Raw genomic sequence first — 18273 nt, forward strand, 5'->3', positions numbered from 1 at the left:
CAATTTACCTTCGAGAATTTGGTGTCCATGCTCCAACCATCTTGTAGGAGGGGAGCTGGTCAAACACAGGGAGGTTTCATCTCACAGACCTTGTAGTGGCAGTGGGATACATGCTGTGGCATCCCTAGGATATCAAAGACGGAACAGTACTAGCTTTCAGGACATGTAATTGCAGCATTATCGTGTAGTCTGAGTTATAACCCTAAATCATCAGCATTTTCTTAACGATTTATCAGGACTGGAATCCACTTTGTCTCACTCTCCCTCCTGACATATCCCTTCAATTTGTTCTCTGTTATTGAAGATGGTTGGTTAAGTGCTCTGTGAACTCTCTCTAAAAAAATAAGTTCTCTGTGAACTCCCTATAGTCTGTACATTTTACATGACTTTTTACTTTTGTAGCAAACCTTCCCTGTTTATTAGAAGTTATATATTCCAGGCTAACGAAATGGAGTGACGGGTGGGAGTGTTGGAGCGCTAAAGGCAGCAAGCACGACTGTTGATAGCCTGACAGTCAACTGGAAACCAGTCGAGACAGTTGACATAACTGTGATTTTCGCAGCCGGAAACTGTAGAAGTGATTCATTTATGTACATGTTTTTGCAATTGGAATAAAAAATGCTCAATGAAAAGTCTGAAAGGACTTCTCAAAGGGGTGGGTGTCACAAAGTTACCACAATTTAAGAGATGATAAAGATTATGCCTGATCACATCAGGCTAATACTCTGAAAGAGAGTACTGGTTGATGATTATGGGCATAGGGAGACAGACAAATTCTATAATACTGAAAATAATACAATACTGTTCTTGAGGAACCACTGGATATAATGATATCAGTTAGTTGGGTTCTTGTCCATAGAAGAATAATTTATCTGTGTCTTGCAAAGATAAAGTGCTGGATGAAGGAGCTTTCCTCTTCTCAATTGATTCATTGATAATGTTTTCAGCTAGAATCTGTGACTCCTGAATCTCCAGACGTGGTAATCCTTGGTTTTCTTCCATCTTTGAGTATGTTCCACATATGGGCACATCGGCATCCCATAGGCCTTCATACTTGGAACACTTGTCCTTAAAAAAGGTAACTCCCTTGCCTTGCTTCTTGTCTTTCACAAAGTGGCCCTCATAACGGTCTCCATTGACTGCATGCGCACTTGAATAGATGTTTCTCACACACAACCGCATGCACACATACAAACAAGCAATCAAGAGCACACACAAAACATATACAGACACACATGCATATTCAAACACACACCAATAAGAAAATGCAATGGCAATAGAACTTGGAATTGTGTGCAACTATACCCATGTATAAAGTTCCCATGCCTTCGCGTTTGTCATGCAACCAACTTCCAAGATATACTTGGTAAGAATCAGATTCTCTGCACCAATAAGTTTGCTTTCCAAAACCACAACGTTTCCCTTTCTCAAATTCACCTTCATATGTTTCACCATTCTCACCATACAACATGCCCTTTCCCTGCAACATCTTGAAGTGATACAAGTAGTTTTCAAAGTAGGCTTTGCATGCTGTGTTGTGTTATCAACCATATGATAAGAAAACATATACATTCCCAAATCCATCAAGATTATGAGATGCATGGGAATAAAGAATAAAGAAGACCATGAAAACAAAAGTAATGAAGCAGGGCTTTAGCTCACACTAAAAATCTTGACTTAGGGATTGATGCCTTGACCCCTCTATGTGAACTGAGCCTTGCAACAGCCCATCTCTCCTTGAAAGCTTCCACAGCTTCCCAGCATCGACAGTGATATAGAGATCAAGGCTTCTCTGGCCTGCGCACTGGCTAGAATTCAAATCTCAAACTCCATCCTTGACACAGCTCACGAAACTCAAACGCCATGGCTAAGGTCTCAGCCACTGATGGTACCTTTTGCAATAGAAGATCATTCGTACATGAGGAAGATCTGCTTCCCAGCACCCATCTCCTCTCATTCTTACTGAAGCACTGTCACACATAGCCTTACAGTGAAGCAGATTTCTTGTAGCACTCAGCAGAAGCCTGCCAAAGCCATACCCATGTGTCTCTTCCACGGTTCTGTAATCAAGACACAGCCACACTGTATTGTTTTTCCTTCATCTTTGCCTCGCCTTCTAGCCCTCCAATCACCATTACCACCTCAGCATTATCTGCCACCTGCACAATCAGCATTCACCAATGCAATCTACACCATGCCATGTCATCCCCAATTAGACTGTGCCCCAAGCCTCGTCCATCACTGATACTAAGGTTAGTCTAAGTCTTAATCTTGGCCAAGGCTAACTTTGAGTTAGATTAGACCCAATCCAGTCACCATTACCACATCAGCACTCCAGTCACCATTACTACCTCAGCATTATCTGCCACCTGCACAATCAGCACTGCCACCAATGCAATCTACACCATGCCCTGTCATCCCCAGTTAGATTGTGTCCCAAGCCTCGGCCTTCACCAATATTGAAGTTGATCTAAGTCTTAATTTTGGCCAAGGTTAACTTTGAGTTAGATTATCATTAACCCTAGACCCAATCTAAGCTTAGGTTAGCTTGGCCAAAAACCTATGTTATCCAACCAAAAAGACCTCCTGATCATGGCATGCTGCATTAGTAACCCGATGCACATTGCATTAATAATGCAACGTACGCAGCATTAAAATAATGCAACGTACACAGCATTAACTTTGACCACGTTGGGTTGGCTTTGACCACACTGCATCAGCTTCTAAAAACTTAAGGTTGGCCAAGGGGCTGCCACCCCTTGACCCGCGTCGAAGAGGAACATGAAGAATACCCAAACTCCTATCCAGGGTAGAGCCACAGTGACCAAAAGAACCCCCATCCAGGGTAGAGCCACAATGACCAAAAGTCATGACGAATACCCAAACTCCTTGGTAGAAAAACAACGCCTTATCGAGGTGCAAACTTGGTGCGTGAGTGCCAAGGAAAGACTCAAGGCAAGCAAGGGAGCTGATACAATCTATCCGAGGCACCAGGGAATCAATCGAGCCTCTAAATCCTTGAAAGTGCCCAAAAGAGTGGAATAGGAAATTAGCTCATGCCCTTTAATGGAAAGGTCCACACCAAAGCAACGAATGTTTGAAGAAGACCCTATCCTGCAACAATCAAAGAAGGACAACAACATGTCCTTCTATGGTTTCGAAGAGCCAGAATTGATAGGCAGGAAACCTATAATTGGACCTCGAGACATTACATGATTAGCCTCATTCCTATCCACGAAAGTAAATATGCCTATTGCGACACTTTTATGAGGTAATCCCACTCTATGGAGAGACCTCTCATATTGGATGAATGGGTAAATAGTATCTCCTGAGTCCACTGATCTTGAGATAGTCAAACCACCAAATGAACCCCAAGGTACCCGTTAACAAATTGGGTCAGTACTTTGAACGTGACGACACCAACGCAGTACTTTCCATCCCCTACCAAGGTAAGAGCGTGGCTGCGATCTTGGATGGTGGAGCTGGTGTAAGCATAGTCACTAAGTAGAGCTAGGCCAAGTGTGGACGACCTAAGATAAATAACACGAACCTCATAGTCAAATTAGCTGATGGAGCAACAGCCCAACCGGTAGGAGTTCTAAGGGACATCAAGATTAAGACCCTCGATCTAACCTACTAGGTGTGGTTTGTTGTAATGCACTTCCCAAACTAACTGGATGGCTATGACATCATATTGGGTAGACGTTTCATGCGAATTGCAGGATTGGTTCACGACTGGAGCTCAAATAGAATATATTTATGTCAGGATGAGCAAGTCATGAGGGTGGATTCCTAAACTTGGAAGGCTCACCCTATAACAAAGAAATTTTCAGCTGAATTTGACACCACTAATAGGTCGACATCGGTAAATGTATTCAATGCGTATAAGGAAGAGGACAATGGAAAGAGTCCTAGAGACTCTCTGTGTGCTCCTTTACCAGAGTTAGAAGACTCAATAATTTGGATACATACACTGGCTGTAATAGATCCGCCAAGTACGAAAGGAACTCAATTTAGACACCTTGAAATGATAAACCTACCGCCATAATAGCTTTTTATACCATAAGAGCGGTACTACCTAATCAAATTAAACCTTCAATTGATAATTCCATTGATACTAAGGACATAGATATTACTCCATCTCAACTTTGGGTAGAGCTGACATTAGTAGGTGCAACATGCCAAATACAGGCCTTGGCAGATGGTCACGCAAGTAGCAACAACACCTCCTGGGATATATTAAAACATATGGGCCGGGTACTCCTTAAAATCTATGATTCGAAAATTCAATCCATAGAAGGTATCTCAATAAAGATTGTTGGTTCTTTAATGCTGAATGTTTCCATTGACAAACATGTTGTGCCTTGCAAGTTTTTTTGTAACTCTTGCAAGTACCTTAGTGGAAGCCAAAATTCTTGGTAAAAGTTGGATCCAAGACACTTACAAATGGTTTTTTGGTGATGAATCAACCCACCAAGATGCTACCAAATGGACCAACATTCAAGCATCGTCATCAACATCTACTTCCACCTCTCAACCTATGCAAGAGCCTCACCAGGAAAGACAACAAAGAATAAGAACAACCAAACAAATCTGAAAGGATCTACTACAAGCCCAAGGACACTTTGAACGTGAATCATATATTTGGGTTCCGACATAACCTCGACACCAAAATCCACTCCATCTTGTAAACAATCGACATCGAAGAACGAAACGACGCCATCTAACAAGGACGGTACAATACCGTTCCCATAAGACTACAAGAGGCCCACGGATATTACCTTGGAAACACTTATATTTGGGTATCCAAGATACTAGATGCAACGAGATCACCTCGATCATCTTCAAGCAGCAATGACAATGTGCTCAATAAAGAGCAGAAGAAAGAATGGAGTCCAAAGCCTCTAAAATCGTCATCATCAACAAATGAGAGGCAACCATCAAATTCAAGCCTACCAATTCTGAAAAATCAAGGCAAAGATTGGATGTTCTACCTTGAAGAAGGTAGAACACGAACCTGCTTGCAAGGACAAGGGATACTCACTGTATCATCTTCAAGGTAATCGGTGGTTACACAAGAACCTGTCTCAAAAAAAGAGAGAGTAACACAAGAATCTACCAATACAAGAATATAATCTACTTGGGAGCTACACAAGAACCTTTCTTAGTAAGAAATTTGGCATCAACTTCATGGCAGCTATACAGGAAACTTTCACACCAGCCACGTCAAACACATTGGAAGTCACACAAAAACCTTCAAATGTAAATGAAAAATTAGCCTCACTGATAGCTTTCTCAGAAGCAACTTGGGCTCAACAAAAACAAAAGATCTCCGAGACATTCCAATCCTACTCACATTTCCTACAAAAAACATATATCACTTTATTATGGTGATACAATGAAGTTTGAACATGCGAGAGGTTGTAATCGATAAAGGCACAAGAAGGTTAGGATCAAGAAGACATTAAGATGGCAATATTCACATGTGGATCCCTAAGTGTCATAAACATAGCAGCCAATCTATGGATGCCAATAAGGCACTAGTGCTCAATATCTTCGGCATGAGGGCTGGCGCAAATGTGGGGAGCGTTTTTAAGGATCCACGTGTGCGAACGTTGCCATCACTCTCCATAAACCTCCATATGGGATGAAAAATAAAATATGCAAGGCCACATAATCGCTACACTTTGCACCATGCATTAAAACTGTAACTAGTTTTTTAAATTTTAAGTTGAGGAGTAACCTAGAGAATGGTCACATTAGCATTATCCTTATGTCAATAAGAAGATTGAACTCCACAAAATCCAGTCTACTTCTAGTTATAACACTTGGTCCCTGTAACCAATCCATTTACTCAACTAGTGCCTTAGCGAATTCAATTATTTGCCAAATTCTACCCCCTAGATTTAAAAGCATGTTCTGCATCCAAATTGAATCCAGCTTGAACCATGGTTTCACACAGTGAATTTGCATCATATCCACCCATCCGAATCTTTCCCTTGGCCTTCCTTCCGCCTCCTCTTGCTCTGTCCGCCTCCCCCTACTAGCTTCCTACCTTTGCATCCTCCTACTCCCCACTTCTCCTACTCCTCTTCCACCTCTACTCCTGCCACCTCTCCTCTCCCTTGCCCCTCCCCCTTAGCCTCTCTCCCCTCCCTTGCCCTCCCCCCTCAGCCTCTCTTCCCCCCGTCCCTCCACCTCAACCTATCTCCCCCCCCCCCCCCCCTTGCCCTTCCCCCTCAGCCTCTCTCCCCTCTTGGCCCGTAACTTCCTCTCTCTCTCTCTCTCTCTCTCTCTCTCTCTCTCATCCCGTCCCTTCTCGCCCCTCCCCCCTATCAGCCCCTCCCTTCATCATGTATCCTTTCTCAAGTGGAGATGGATCTTCAATTTGAATCATCCTTTCACCTTGGATTGGCAAATGGCTACCCATTCAACCAATCCTCGTCCACTTTCGCTAATGGCAAGAACATGCGTTTTTTCAAAAGACAAGTTGTTGCAACTTCGAAATGATGTTCAGTTTGAGAGCTCCACCACCCTCTTTGCATGCAGCATCCATGGATCCCACCCCTCGAGAACATAGGCTAGGGAGTGACTTCTTGTTGCCTTACCTCCAGGCCTCACCCGCCACCTTTTGTATGTTTGATTATTGGGGCGAGATATCTTTCAGGTGGTTTTTGATTCTCTTGAAGCCGCGAGTACAATGCTCAAGCCTAGCCCCTTAACACTTGGATCCAAGAAGATGTAACAAGTGAGAGTCCTCGTTGTGCTAGAGCTAGCTTCTAGGCCTCTTGCAAGAGGATGGTGAAGACATTTTCTAGACTTCTTTCATTTAATGGTGTTAATAGTCTTGATTTTGCAGCCATGTATGTGCCACATTCAAGAATGATTGGCCAGATGATGAAACTAGATAATGCACTAGCATATCATTCTCATGTAGATGGGAGCACTCAACCAAAAGGGGAAATGTTCCACCTTCCAAAACAACCTTCCTAGGGTTGTATATTTTGGGTGACTTGTTGTAACTTGTGCACTTTTGAGACCTCTACCACCACTACGTCTTCATGTGAGACCTCGTGCACCGAAGGCATTATCTTGCTAGAACTTGGTGCCTTTGAGGACTTGGTGCATATCCCCAAGCTGAAAAGTGTGAGGACAACTGAAACAACATTGGATGGGTGTGTAACCGTATCAGATGTAGAACCCACACATAAACAAATCGAATTGATGGGTGTCAATGGAAGTAACATGCTCTGTAATGGGCTGCAAAGAGCAAGGGGTCTCCTCCGCACTATCAGCAAGCACTTGTGGCTGAGATCTAGGGCTATTTACAGAGCGGATGATACCTGAGAGCAAAGAGAGTGTTGAGTCTACATACATACATACATATAGAGATATATACACATATATGTGTATATATTTTTTTATATTTATATAGCAACAACGGGCTCCTCTTAGGGGAATAAGACCATCATCACTCAACGACACAAGTGATCCAAGGTCCTTGTGTGCCTCCTAAACCATGGATGAGATGATTGCATTTGTTATGGTATGTCATGGTACTCACCATAGGAGGAATTGTTTTGACATCATCACAAGAGGAGGAAAACCTGTGAGCGGTTCAAGGATTCCAATATGCCTATCCAATCGTATGTATCTGTAAACACATCCAATGATTGTTTTGACATCATCACAAGAGGAGGAAAACCTGCAAGCAGTTCGAGGATTCCAGTATGTCCATGCAATGTATGTGTCTGTAAATCCATCCAATGATGTAGTAGAGACCTACAAAGAGGGGAATACAAGAGAGGTGTCAATGAGTCCCGCCAGTGTTGAAATACGAGAAGACACAAGGACCACACATGGCACTAGAGATACTATAGGAGAGGCGTGTTGGGTAATAGGTGGGAGAAGGGAAGAAGATGGTGGAGTGATGGATCTAGAAATAAGAGGAAGCGGTGGGGGAGGTCGATGGGGAGAGGAAAGATGGCTTGCCACAATAAAAGTAGCTGTCTACCACTGATGCACAAAATGAGTGAGATGTGGGCCACATGTATAGTTGTGTGTTCCCCTGTGTTTGCATACGGTGGTGCAAAAAGTGGAGTGAAAAAGAGGAGGAATTGGTGGTGAAAAGGGAATGTAATGAATACAAACACTCCTAGTGATGTAGTAATGGCTAGGTGCACAAAGAAGTGTTTGGCTAGCACCTCATCTCTCTTCTTCCCCTCTATGACCTTGCAGCAATCTTCCGCCCTTTCTTGCCATTTACAATGTGCGAGGTGTCAAGCAATGATACTGGCAATAATCTCTGAACTTGTGTCTACTGATGCGGGTGGGTGGAGTTATACTAAGAGTCAAGAGTAGTGGCAAGTCGACACCACTGTACAAGATGTCATCGAACTATGAGATCCCAAGAGAAGATCTGGCTCTCATAAAAAATCGGAGGCCCTATCAAAGAGAGCTAGGCTTCCATTTCATTATGTTTGCTATCTAGCCTAGCCTAGCATGCCTCCTATCTAATTCCATCATGTGGTATCAGACCTTCCTTTCCTACCTTTCCCTTCTCCATGCTCAATCTAGAGGATGAGGGAAGCCCGCAAATGGAAGCCATCCTCTCCTCCATGATTGAGCTTCCTTGCATTCCTTCCTTTTTTCCCATATCTTTCTTCTTGGCGAGCTTCTCTTTACCTTAGCCTCTCCATGGAGCTGTTGGAGCTGATCTACATCGATGTGGATGAGTCAATTTTACGAGCAAAAACCTATGAGCAGGTTTATCCGAGCGTGTTTTTCAAGAGATTTAAAAAATTGTATTTCTTTAGAGAACATGGTTTTTACACTTTTATTTTCACTAGAACTAGATCTCTTTATCATAAAAATATACAAAATTGTCACTCATTCAATTTCACATGACATAAATTTTCTTATTCATAGACATCCTTTGTACCCCTGTTATTACCTTTAAAAAGTATTGTAAAATATTTTTTTAAAGAAACATCCCTCATAATCACTCTCAATGTAATAATATTATACATATATAATAACTTATTGAACACATTTATATCAATATGACAAGAGCTTTCTAGTGTTTTAATAGCATAAATAACAAGATATTTATGGATATGTTTCTAAAGAAGTTTAAATTACTATAAATAAGTATTAACTTGAGCTTGTATATCACTCTCATAAAATACATGTAATATTTAATACTATATATACAAGATTTTCCAAAATATAACCCCATAGTGTTAGAATTATTATTATATTCTAGCAGTGACCAATGTAATGTGATAAGTAGGTGAGGGGCACTTTTCCCTCATTGAGGTTTTTTCCCCTAACCACAGTTAGTTCACTAACTACGGTTAGTGAAGGATAAGGTTTTGTCACTTAGACAAAACCTTTCCCTTTTGTTGTACTTCTTTACTTCATCTACTGCAAACAGTCGTTTAGCTCTCTTGCTCTCTCACTCTCTCTCTCTCTCTCTCACATTTGGTATCAGAGCAACAAGACCCTGCTCCTAACTGAACAGCTCCCTGCTCTTTGCTCAACACCCGACGTACAGTCCGTACGACCTGCAAGTACCAGCGTTGCTCTTCCGTACAGTTCATACCTTTTGCTTGTAGTTTGTCCGTACAGCCATACAGCAGCCCACGCTACTGTCCGTACGCCCGTACTAGCGACGAAGCTCCAATCATACAACCTGTCGTACATCAGCCCGTGAACAGCCGTACAACGTCCGTACGTTGTACGGATTTCGAGTTTGCCATACAACCACACGTGCAATCCGTACAGTACCTGCACTGACTGGCTGTACACTCCTGTGTTAGCCAGCCGTACAAAGCTGCGTCAGTCAACCGTACGTCCGTACACTGTCAGCCGTACAGAGTCGTACAATCATGTGTCAATCAATCGTACGTCCGTACACCTCCAGTAGCAGTAGCAGCCGTACATCCATTCAACACCAGCTGTACTTCCGTACAACAGCAGCCCGTTCAATTATCTGCTGTACAATTATTTTCTTTCGGAGCATATTTTCTTAGCAGACTAGTTGCAGGCAACTGTGCATTTCAATTTAGGCAGCTGATTTGAGAAGGAAATTGAGCATTTTGTAAATTTTGGGGCTTTTGTCAAACTGCCCCAAGTTGTGCTCAATTTCATTTTAAAATTTGGGGCATTTTGTGTTCGTGGACAGACATTTACAGTTGGTTGTTTGGCAGACCTTTTTGTGCATTTAAGCCATTGTTTGGCTGTAAAATTTGGGGCTTTTGCAGTTGGATTGCAATTTTATAGAAGAAGAGCAATTTGGGAGCTTTGCAGGCTTTTTGGATTCAATTTGAGTTACATTTGAGCACATTGGCAGTAGAATTTGCTCCCTTTGCAGATAAATTGCAAATTGGGGCTTTCAGCCAATTTGCCCCTTTTGAGTTGCAATTTCTTGCAGAAATTTGGGGTTTTTTGCTTTACACAGCAATTTCTTTCATTTTTGGGGCTTTCAGGAAATTTGCCCTCTTTTGGATGCAATTTCCCTAAAGAAATTGGGGCTTTTGTCATTTGGATGCAATTTGGCAGTGTAAAAGCATTTTGGGACTGTTGCAACCAATTTTGGACTCATTTTGAGTGACATTGCAGACAGTGGCAAATTCTGTAGTGTTTCTTGAAAGTTTTGGAGAGCATTTGCAAGACAATTGAAGTGCATTCTGAGCCTTTGACAGGCTGTGACAGTATTTGTCACTGTGGACAGATTTTACTTGTGCATTTTATATCCCAAGAAGGGATTTCACTTGGTCAGTCTACTGTATTTTTTGATATTTTCTTGTATAAATGGCTCAGAACAACTCCAATGAGGTGTTCGGGGTTCTCACACAGGAGGATAAGTTGGATGGCACCAACTACTCCTTGTGGAGTTTCATGGTTCGCAATATCTTAGTTGGCAGACATCTTTGGGATTATGTCAATGGAGATGAAGCAAGACCACATACAGTGACTACACCTGTCACTCCTACAGCTAGAGGCAGGGGTAGAGGTACAAATGCAGCATAGGTGGTTGGAGTAGTCGCTCCAGGAGCTCCCACAGCAGAGCAGAAAAGATGGGACTCTAGGGATGCACAAGCTCTTTCAGTAATCTCTCTTTCTGTCAAGAGGTTCATTATACCTCATATTCGGTCATGCAAGACATCTATGGTAGCTTGGGAGATACTAGAGAGTATGTTTGCAGCAAGAAATGATGCCAGAGTTTCCTTTCTGAAGCGAGAACTTTCCCATACACATATGGAGGAGGGAGATTCCATGAATTCTCACCTCACAAAGCTTCAGGACCTCAGGGAACAATTGTTGAATATTGATGAAGTCATTCCGGATTCAGAGATGATCACCACCACTTTGAACTCTCTTCCTGAGTCCTATCTCGGTTTCCACACCTCGCTGAATTTGTCATTGAGGGGGGGCAGCAATCCTCTCTCCTTTCACAAGTTGGTAGGACTTCTGTTGCAGGAGGAACAAACTCGCAGAAATATGGCAACCCGGGCTAGCGAGCATGCTATGCTCTCCAAGTTCAAGCCCAAGGGTAAAGGGCAGCAAAAGCCACATGCCAATCAGCCCACACATCAGCATAAAGCTGATTCTGGACAGCCTTCTTATAAGGCAAAGGGTGATACAAATAAGCAGAAAAAGAAGGGCATCTGTCATTATTGCAAGAAGCCAGGTCATTATATTGGAGAGTGCAAGAAGCGCATAGCCAAAGAGAAGAAAAGGGATTCCGGTATGGATGTATCAGATGCATCAGTTCCACATTCTCATGATGGCGGAGATGTTGCAGCCAACTTGGTTGAAGAGCACTATGCCTTTCTGTCTTGCACTTCAGATCTTTCAGTGGGTAGTTCTGATATTACAGCCACTAAAGATGATGACCCATATGCTTTCTTGACTTGCAGTTACGATCCTTCAAAGGATGAATGCTCCTTTAGTGTTGATGAGACACTTCATACTTGGTATTTTGACAGTGGTGCTTCAAAGCACATCACTTCCAAGAAGGGTCTATTTGTAACTCTGCATTCTTCACCCACCAAGGAGAAGGTAACTTGTGCGAATAATTCTTCTTATTCAGTGTGTGGAGTGAGAGACATTATTCTCACATCCACTAATGGCATAGATTTCAGAATTTCAGATGTCCTCTATGTGCCAGGGATAAAGAAGAATTTGCTTTCAGTGTCCTCACTCAATAGAGGAGGATTTCAAGTTGTTTTTTATGATGACAAGTGTGCAGCCAGAGACAAAGAAAATGACTATGCTTTGATGTTGTCTGGCACTTTGTATCGGGGTCTTTTTCAGCTTGATCTATATGAAAAAACATTATCAGTTAGCACTCCCACTACTGCAATGCAGAATGCGGAGTTATGGCATGCCAGGTATGGGCACATGAACTATGGCAGCTTAATGACACTTCAGAGGCATGATATGGTTGATGCATTGCCTCCTTTGGAGTCTCCTCCTCCTCATGCATGTGAAGGCTGCATTCTTGGCAAAATGCACAAACTTCCCTTCAAAAAGGATGGTGCAGTGAAAGCTACACGAAAATTACAGCTTATTCACAGTGATGTCTGCGGTCCCATGAGGACACCTGCTTTTGGGGGTTATCTCTATTTTGTTACCTTCATAGATGACTTTACCAACTACACTTGGGTCTATGGTCTCAAGGCAAAATCAGACTTGTTTATGCATTTCAAACACTTTGTGGCTATGGTTGAGAATGAGACAGGGCTCAAGGTGCAGACACTTCGAACAGATCGAGGGGGGGAGTATATGTCTCATGAATTTGAGACATTTTTGAAAGAAAAAGGCATCATGCATCAGCTTACAGTGAGGCTTACACCTCAACAGAATGGCAAAGCTGAGCGGAAAAATCGCACGGCCATGGAAATGGATAGATGCATGCTCACAAGTAAGAAGTTGCCTCACAAGTTTTAGCTGGAAGGCCTCATGTGTGCCAACTATATTTTAAATCGGGCTCCTACAAAGACTTTGAAGACAATCACTCCCTATGAGGCATGGCATGGGAGAAAGCCTTCAGTGGACCATTTCACAGTTTTTGGTTGTGTTGCATATGCCCATGTGCCTGTGGAGTTCAGACACAAGTTGTCAGATAAGGCACTCAAATGCATTTTTGTGGGATATAGTTCACAAAGCAAAGACTATCGTCTCTACAATCCTGCTACACACAAGATTTTTGTTAGTAGAGATGTTATATTCTTTGAAAATTCTGCACATACACATGCTGAATTTCAGATTCCAGCCTCTTCAAATGATGTGTTTGAGGGGATGCTTCCTATAGCATTTGGTTCCCCTGCTGAAACTCAAAATTTACAGCAACCTCCACCAGATCCACACGTACAGATTCAGGCCCCAGCTGAATTAGTACAACCTCAGGGTGTGGATGATGTTGTCAGGCAAGAAATTCAAGAGATCCACGCAGCCAAAACAGTCCCGCATTGGTTGCTTCAGATTCTCAGGGAGAGTAAGCCTGAGGTTCCATTGCCTGGCAGGACTCGTAGTGCAGTAAGGCACATGGGGGGGGCTCTTTCAGTTGAATCAGCTTATGCAGGTACTCTTCTTGATAAGGAGGAGCCTGAGACATTTGAAGAAGCAAAGGATAATGTGCATTGGATAAATGCCATGCACGATGAATTGCAGTCCATTCATAAAAATCAGACTTGGGATGTCGTGGATTTGCCACCAGGTAAGAATGCCATAGGTACACGTTGGGTTTTCAAAGTCAAAAGAAAGCTAGATGGGTCCATTGATCGGTACAAGGCAAGGCTGGTTGCAAAAGGATATGCTCAAAAAAAGGGCATAGATTATGAGGAGACTTTTGCTCCTACATCCAGAATGACCACCATCAGGTCAGTTATAGCAATGGCTGCAAATTTTGAATGGAATGTTCATCAGTTGGACATTAAAACAGCTTTCCTTAATGGAGACTTGTTGGAAGAGGTTTATGCCAAACAACCTCCGGGCTTTGAAATTTCAGGAAATGCACATCATGTATGCAAGCTGAATAAAGCTTTGTATGAGTTGAAACAAGCCCCACGTGCATGGTATGCCAAAATTGATGCCTTTCTAACCAGCAAGGGGCTGCACAATAGTCCAACTGAGAGCACCCTCTACATCAAGAAGGATGGGGGGGATATTTTGGTCATCATTCTTTATGTAGATGGCATGCTGCTCACCGGATTAAATGAGGAGGTAATTGTAGATTTCAAAGTCCAATTGAAAGCTACATTTGATATGTCAAACTTGGGCTTGTTACATTTCTTTTTGGGGATCCAGTTTATTCAAGAGAAACGTGGCATTGTTATGTCTCAGTCCAAGTATGTTCAAAAACTCTTGGACAGATTCAACATGCATGATTGCAAGCCTATGTCCACTCCCATGGAGCCGGGGCTGAAGCTTACAATGCATGATGCAGGTGAATCAATTGATGTCACACTCTATAGCCAGACAGATGGATGCCTCATTTATCTCTGTAATACACAACCTAATATTCAGTTTTCAGTTTCTCAGGTGAGCAAGTATATGCACAGCCCAAAGATTATGCATTGGCAGGCTGTAAAACACATCTTTCGTTACTTGCAAGATACAAAGTCTTTTGGCTTGATGTTTCCCGGGGGGGTGACTTGCAGATGCATGCTTACAGTGACTCAGATTGGGCTGGAGACTATGATACTAGGCAGTCCACCAGTGGGAATTGTTTCTTTCTTGGTTGAGCAAAAAACAATCTACAGTGGCTACCTCCTCATGTGAAGCTGAGTACAAGGCAGCTTTCACAGCGACAGTTGAATGTGTTTGGCTGCGTCGTTCGTTTGCTGATCTTCATCTTTCATTGGAGGGTCCTTCTCCAATTCTCATTGATAGTCAAAGTGCTATAGCAGTGGCAAAGAATCCTATGTTTCATGCTCGCACAAAGCACATTGAGGTTCACTATCACTATGTCAGAGAGAAGTTGCATGCAGGAGAGATCAGTATGATCTATGTGTCAACACATGACAATGTTGCAGACATCTTCACCAAAGCACTTCCACATGAAACGTTTGAGGCATTTCGCAGTGCCCTGAACTTATCTCCTTTTGGTGATTGATCATTTGCTTGTACATGACATTGGCGCTACAGGGGGGTGTTAGCATTGGCACTGCAGGGGGGTATTAGAATTATTATTATATTCTAGCAGTGACCAATGTAATGTAATAAGTAGGCTAGGGACACTTTTTCCTCATTTGAGGTTTTTTCCCCTAACCACAGTTAGTTCACTAACTACGATTAGTGAAGGATAAGGTTTTGTCACTTAGACAAAACCTTTCCCTTTTGTTGTACTTCTTCACTTCATCTATTGCAAACAGTCATTCAGCTCTCTTGCTCTCTCACTCTCTCTTTCTCACACATAGATGTGCTCAAAAGGGGTTTTCCGATCAATTTGAGTCACTGAATAACTATATTTGGACATTGGATGTGAAAGTTATGCCACTTTTAAAAGTGCTGTCCATAGTAGTTTCACTGGCGAAACTACCTTGGAAGACCTACTTCAAAGGGGTTTCGCTGGTGAAAATACCTTAATGGCTTGCTTCAATGAGGTTTCTTTGGAGAAACCCTTTCATGAGGCTAGGTTGAGAGAGGGTTTTCAATGTCACCCCCTATTAAGTAAAAGTTGTAAGAATGATCACAAGGGAATTTTCATAGAGAAGTCTACTCTACATGTGGGTTTCTTGAAAAGCCATCCCATTATGTTACTCACCATTCCCAAAGATTCATGTAAAGATTTGTGTAGAAAATAGGTAATACTTTGCATATTTCTAAGTGAAACTATGTTTTGTTCCGATCTATTTTTGCCATATTTTTACATAGTTGGAAGTTTTTTTTTTTTCCTTCGCTCGGAAGCTTGGAAGATTTCGCTTGGAAAATGCTCATCCCCACATCGACGTGTGGGTGCTGCCCACGATTACTTCTGCTGCAGCCCTCGCCAACAGCCTCGAAATCCTTGCCATTTGCGCCACCTATACCCTCGAAATATGCGCCAGCTGCTGCCTCTAATTCCACCTCATTTTCCATGCACTTCTGCCCACTAGTGCTCGACATTCTCAGCCTGTTTCTGCCCCACCATTTGCCCTCGAAATGTGCACCATCTGGTGCCATCTACTGCTGCTGCTCCTGCCCTCAAAATCTGCTCCAGCATGCTGCTAATAACGCTTCAGATTTCATCCCTCTTACCACTCCTAAAGTGCTGAAACAGCCCGGTACATTCCTCGTATAACTGAAGACTGAAGTTGCCATTTTCCGAGGCACACAATGAGTTCGCTCTCTTCAACCTCATTGCTTGTGGAGAAGTTCAAGGGGGAAGAATTCCCTACTTGGCAAACTAACGTGCAGCTGCTCCTCATGAAAGAAAATGTATGGGATGTTATTGAGGATGATGCTCCCACAACGGATCCCCAACAACTCAAGACATGGAAGCAACACAACTCAAAAGCTATTGCTATTATCGGACTTTGCCTCAATGATACTTTGATTCATTGCATCAACTTCAAATCAACGGCCAAGGAAATATGAGCGCATCTTGAGAATCTTTTTTGTAACAAAATCACAAACTCCAAGGTTATCTTGAAGTTGTAATTTTACAAATTGAAAATGGAGGATAGTGATACCTTAAGTGCACATTTAGCCAAAATGCAATCTCTTGTTCAACAACTTTTCAACCTGAAGTGTTCCCCGGACAATGAGGACAAAATGACTGTCCTCATGAAGAATATGGAAGGAATCACTCGTTTTGAGCACACTCTTGAAATACTTAGGCTTGCCACAACTACCTTTCATGATATGGTGACTCTTCTTCTCAAAAAAGATAGCTGGAAGAACGAATCTTCGATCTCTTCTTCGGATACTACAGAGGCTCTTGCCTCCACCAGCAAATGGAAACCCATGCCTCCACTAGCACATGGAAAGACAAAGCCATTCAAGCCTCTCAAGTGCACCTTTTGTAACAAGCTTGGTCATACGGAGGACAAATGCTATCAGAAGCTTGCCAAACAACAAACTAAGGACCATGCCATTTAGGTTGTAGCTGCCACTAGTGACAATGAAGATGACGATTCTCCGACACAAGTTCATGCTCTCACTGATCTCTCTCTCTCTCCAGAGGACGATGGAGATGATGATCCATTTATTTTCTAAGCATGTTGTATTTGGGTACTCTGCCCTGTGGATGTTTCCCAAAAATGAATGCAATAAATCATGTGTGTTGTGTCAATAAAGGTTCTCTGCCTTGGATAGTCCTCCTAAAATGATGTATGGGTTTTCTATGGTGTGTGGCTTCATGCCCCTCATTAGTCCGTAAAGCTTAGGAGATGGATGTACTGTGAGAGCCATGTATTGGCTTTGATGGGTCTACTTACTAGGCCTGGCATGTGAGTTCCACGATGCTGGTGCATTGGTCTCCAAGACCTCTGAGGTGGTCATACATCCATGCATGATGAGCCTCTGAGCCATACTAGTTGAGCCTCTGAGTCTATACCATGCTCACTAGACTCTGAGCCATGCTCATTGGCCTCTGAGTTAGCATGGGAGCCATATCTAGTTCTAGATCGTCACTACACAGTCCGATGACCGTCATTGTCATGTTCTTGGTTCCATTCCAGTGCTCACTTACCTTTCATCCTCCATGGGGATGTGTTAGGAATGGAGTCAAGTTGAGTCAGTTTTGGTATGTTCTAGTGAGTCCTAGTGTGAGTTTTATAGTACTCGGTATCTAGGAGTGCCACGTGTCATATTAGGAGTTATCCCATATACATTTGGTACTAAGTGTGTGTGTGCCTATCCTATAAAGGCACTGTACTTTCACTTGTCAAATTAATCAAGCCTCAACCCTCTTTGGTTATGTAAGTACTTTCCTTTGGTTGTTCATTTCTTTCTAGCATTTCATTTCCTTTTGCTTTCCATTTCCATTTCATTATGTTTGCTATCTAGCCTAGCCTAGCATTCCTCCTATCTAGTTACATCAGATGATACCAAGCATGAAGTTATCATACAACAATGTGCCCATACAATCAGTAGATGGGAAAAAATCAAACACTAAGCGATGTTATGTGTGTGCCTAGCATCACAAATAATCTTGTTTTGATTGGCCAGATGAACAAGAGAGATCTTGAAGTATCTGCAATAGTGTTTTCAGTCAGTTTTTGGGCAGACATGTATTTAGATCAAAGGAGATTTGAGTGTAGGAATGCCCAAGCTTTGCCT

General features: G+C 42.5%; 1 protein-coding gene across 3 annotated transcripts in view; it reads right to left on the reverse strand.

The window, feature by feature from the left end:
• Positions 1–743: 743 nt before the first annotated feature.
• LOC147884771 (uncharacterized) overlaps positions 744–18273 on the reverse strand; it is a 58294-nt gene continuing 40764 nt past the window's right edge. For all 3 annotated transcript variants that reach the window (XM_087397873.1, XM_087397875.1, XM_087397874.1), the window contains 2 exons: positions 1306–1480; positions 744–1139 (listed from right to left, as the gene is read on the reverse strand). In XM_087397873.1, the coding sequence (XP_087253999.1) occupies positions 838–1139; positions 1306–1480 (477 nt within the window). In that variant the 3' untranslated portion in view covers positions 744–837. The remainder of the gene's footprint in view (positions 1140–1305; positions 1481–18273) is intronic.

The sequence above is a fragment of the Dipteris shenzhenensis genome, chromosome 26 (genome assembly GCF_047967505.1).
Source record: "Dipteris shenzhenensis isolate YYH24624 ecotype China chromosome 26, Dip_SZ_1.0, whole genome shotgun sequence".
Lineage (NCBI taxonomy): Eukaryota > Viridiplantae > Streptophyta > Polypodiopsida > Gleicheniales > Dipteridaceae > Dipteris > Dipteris shenzhenensis.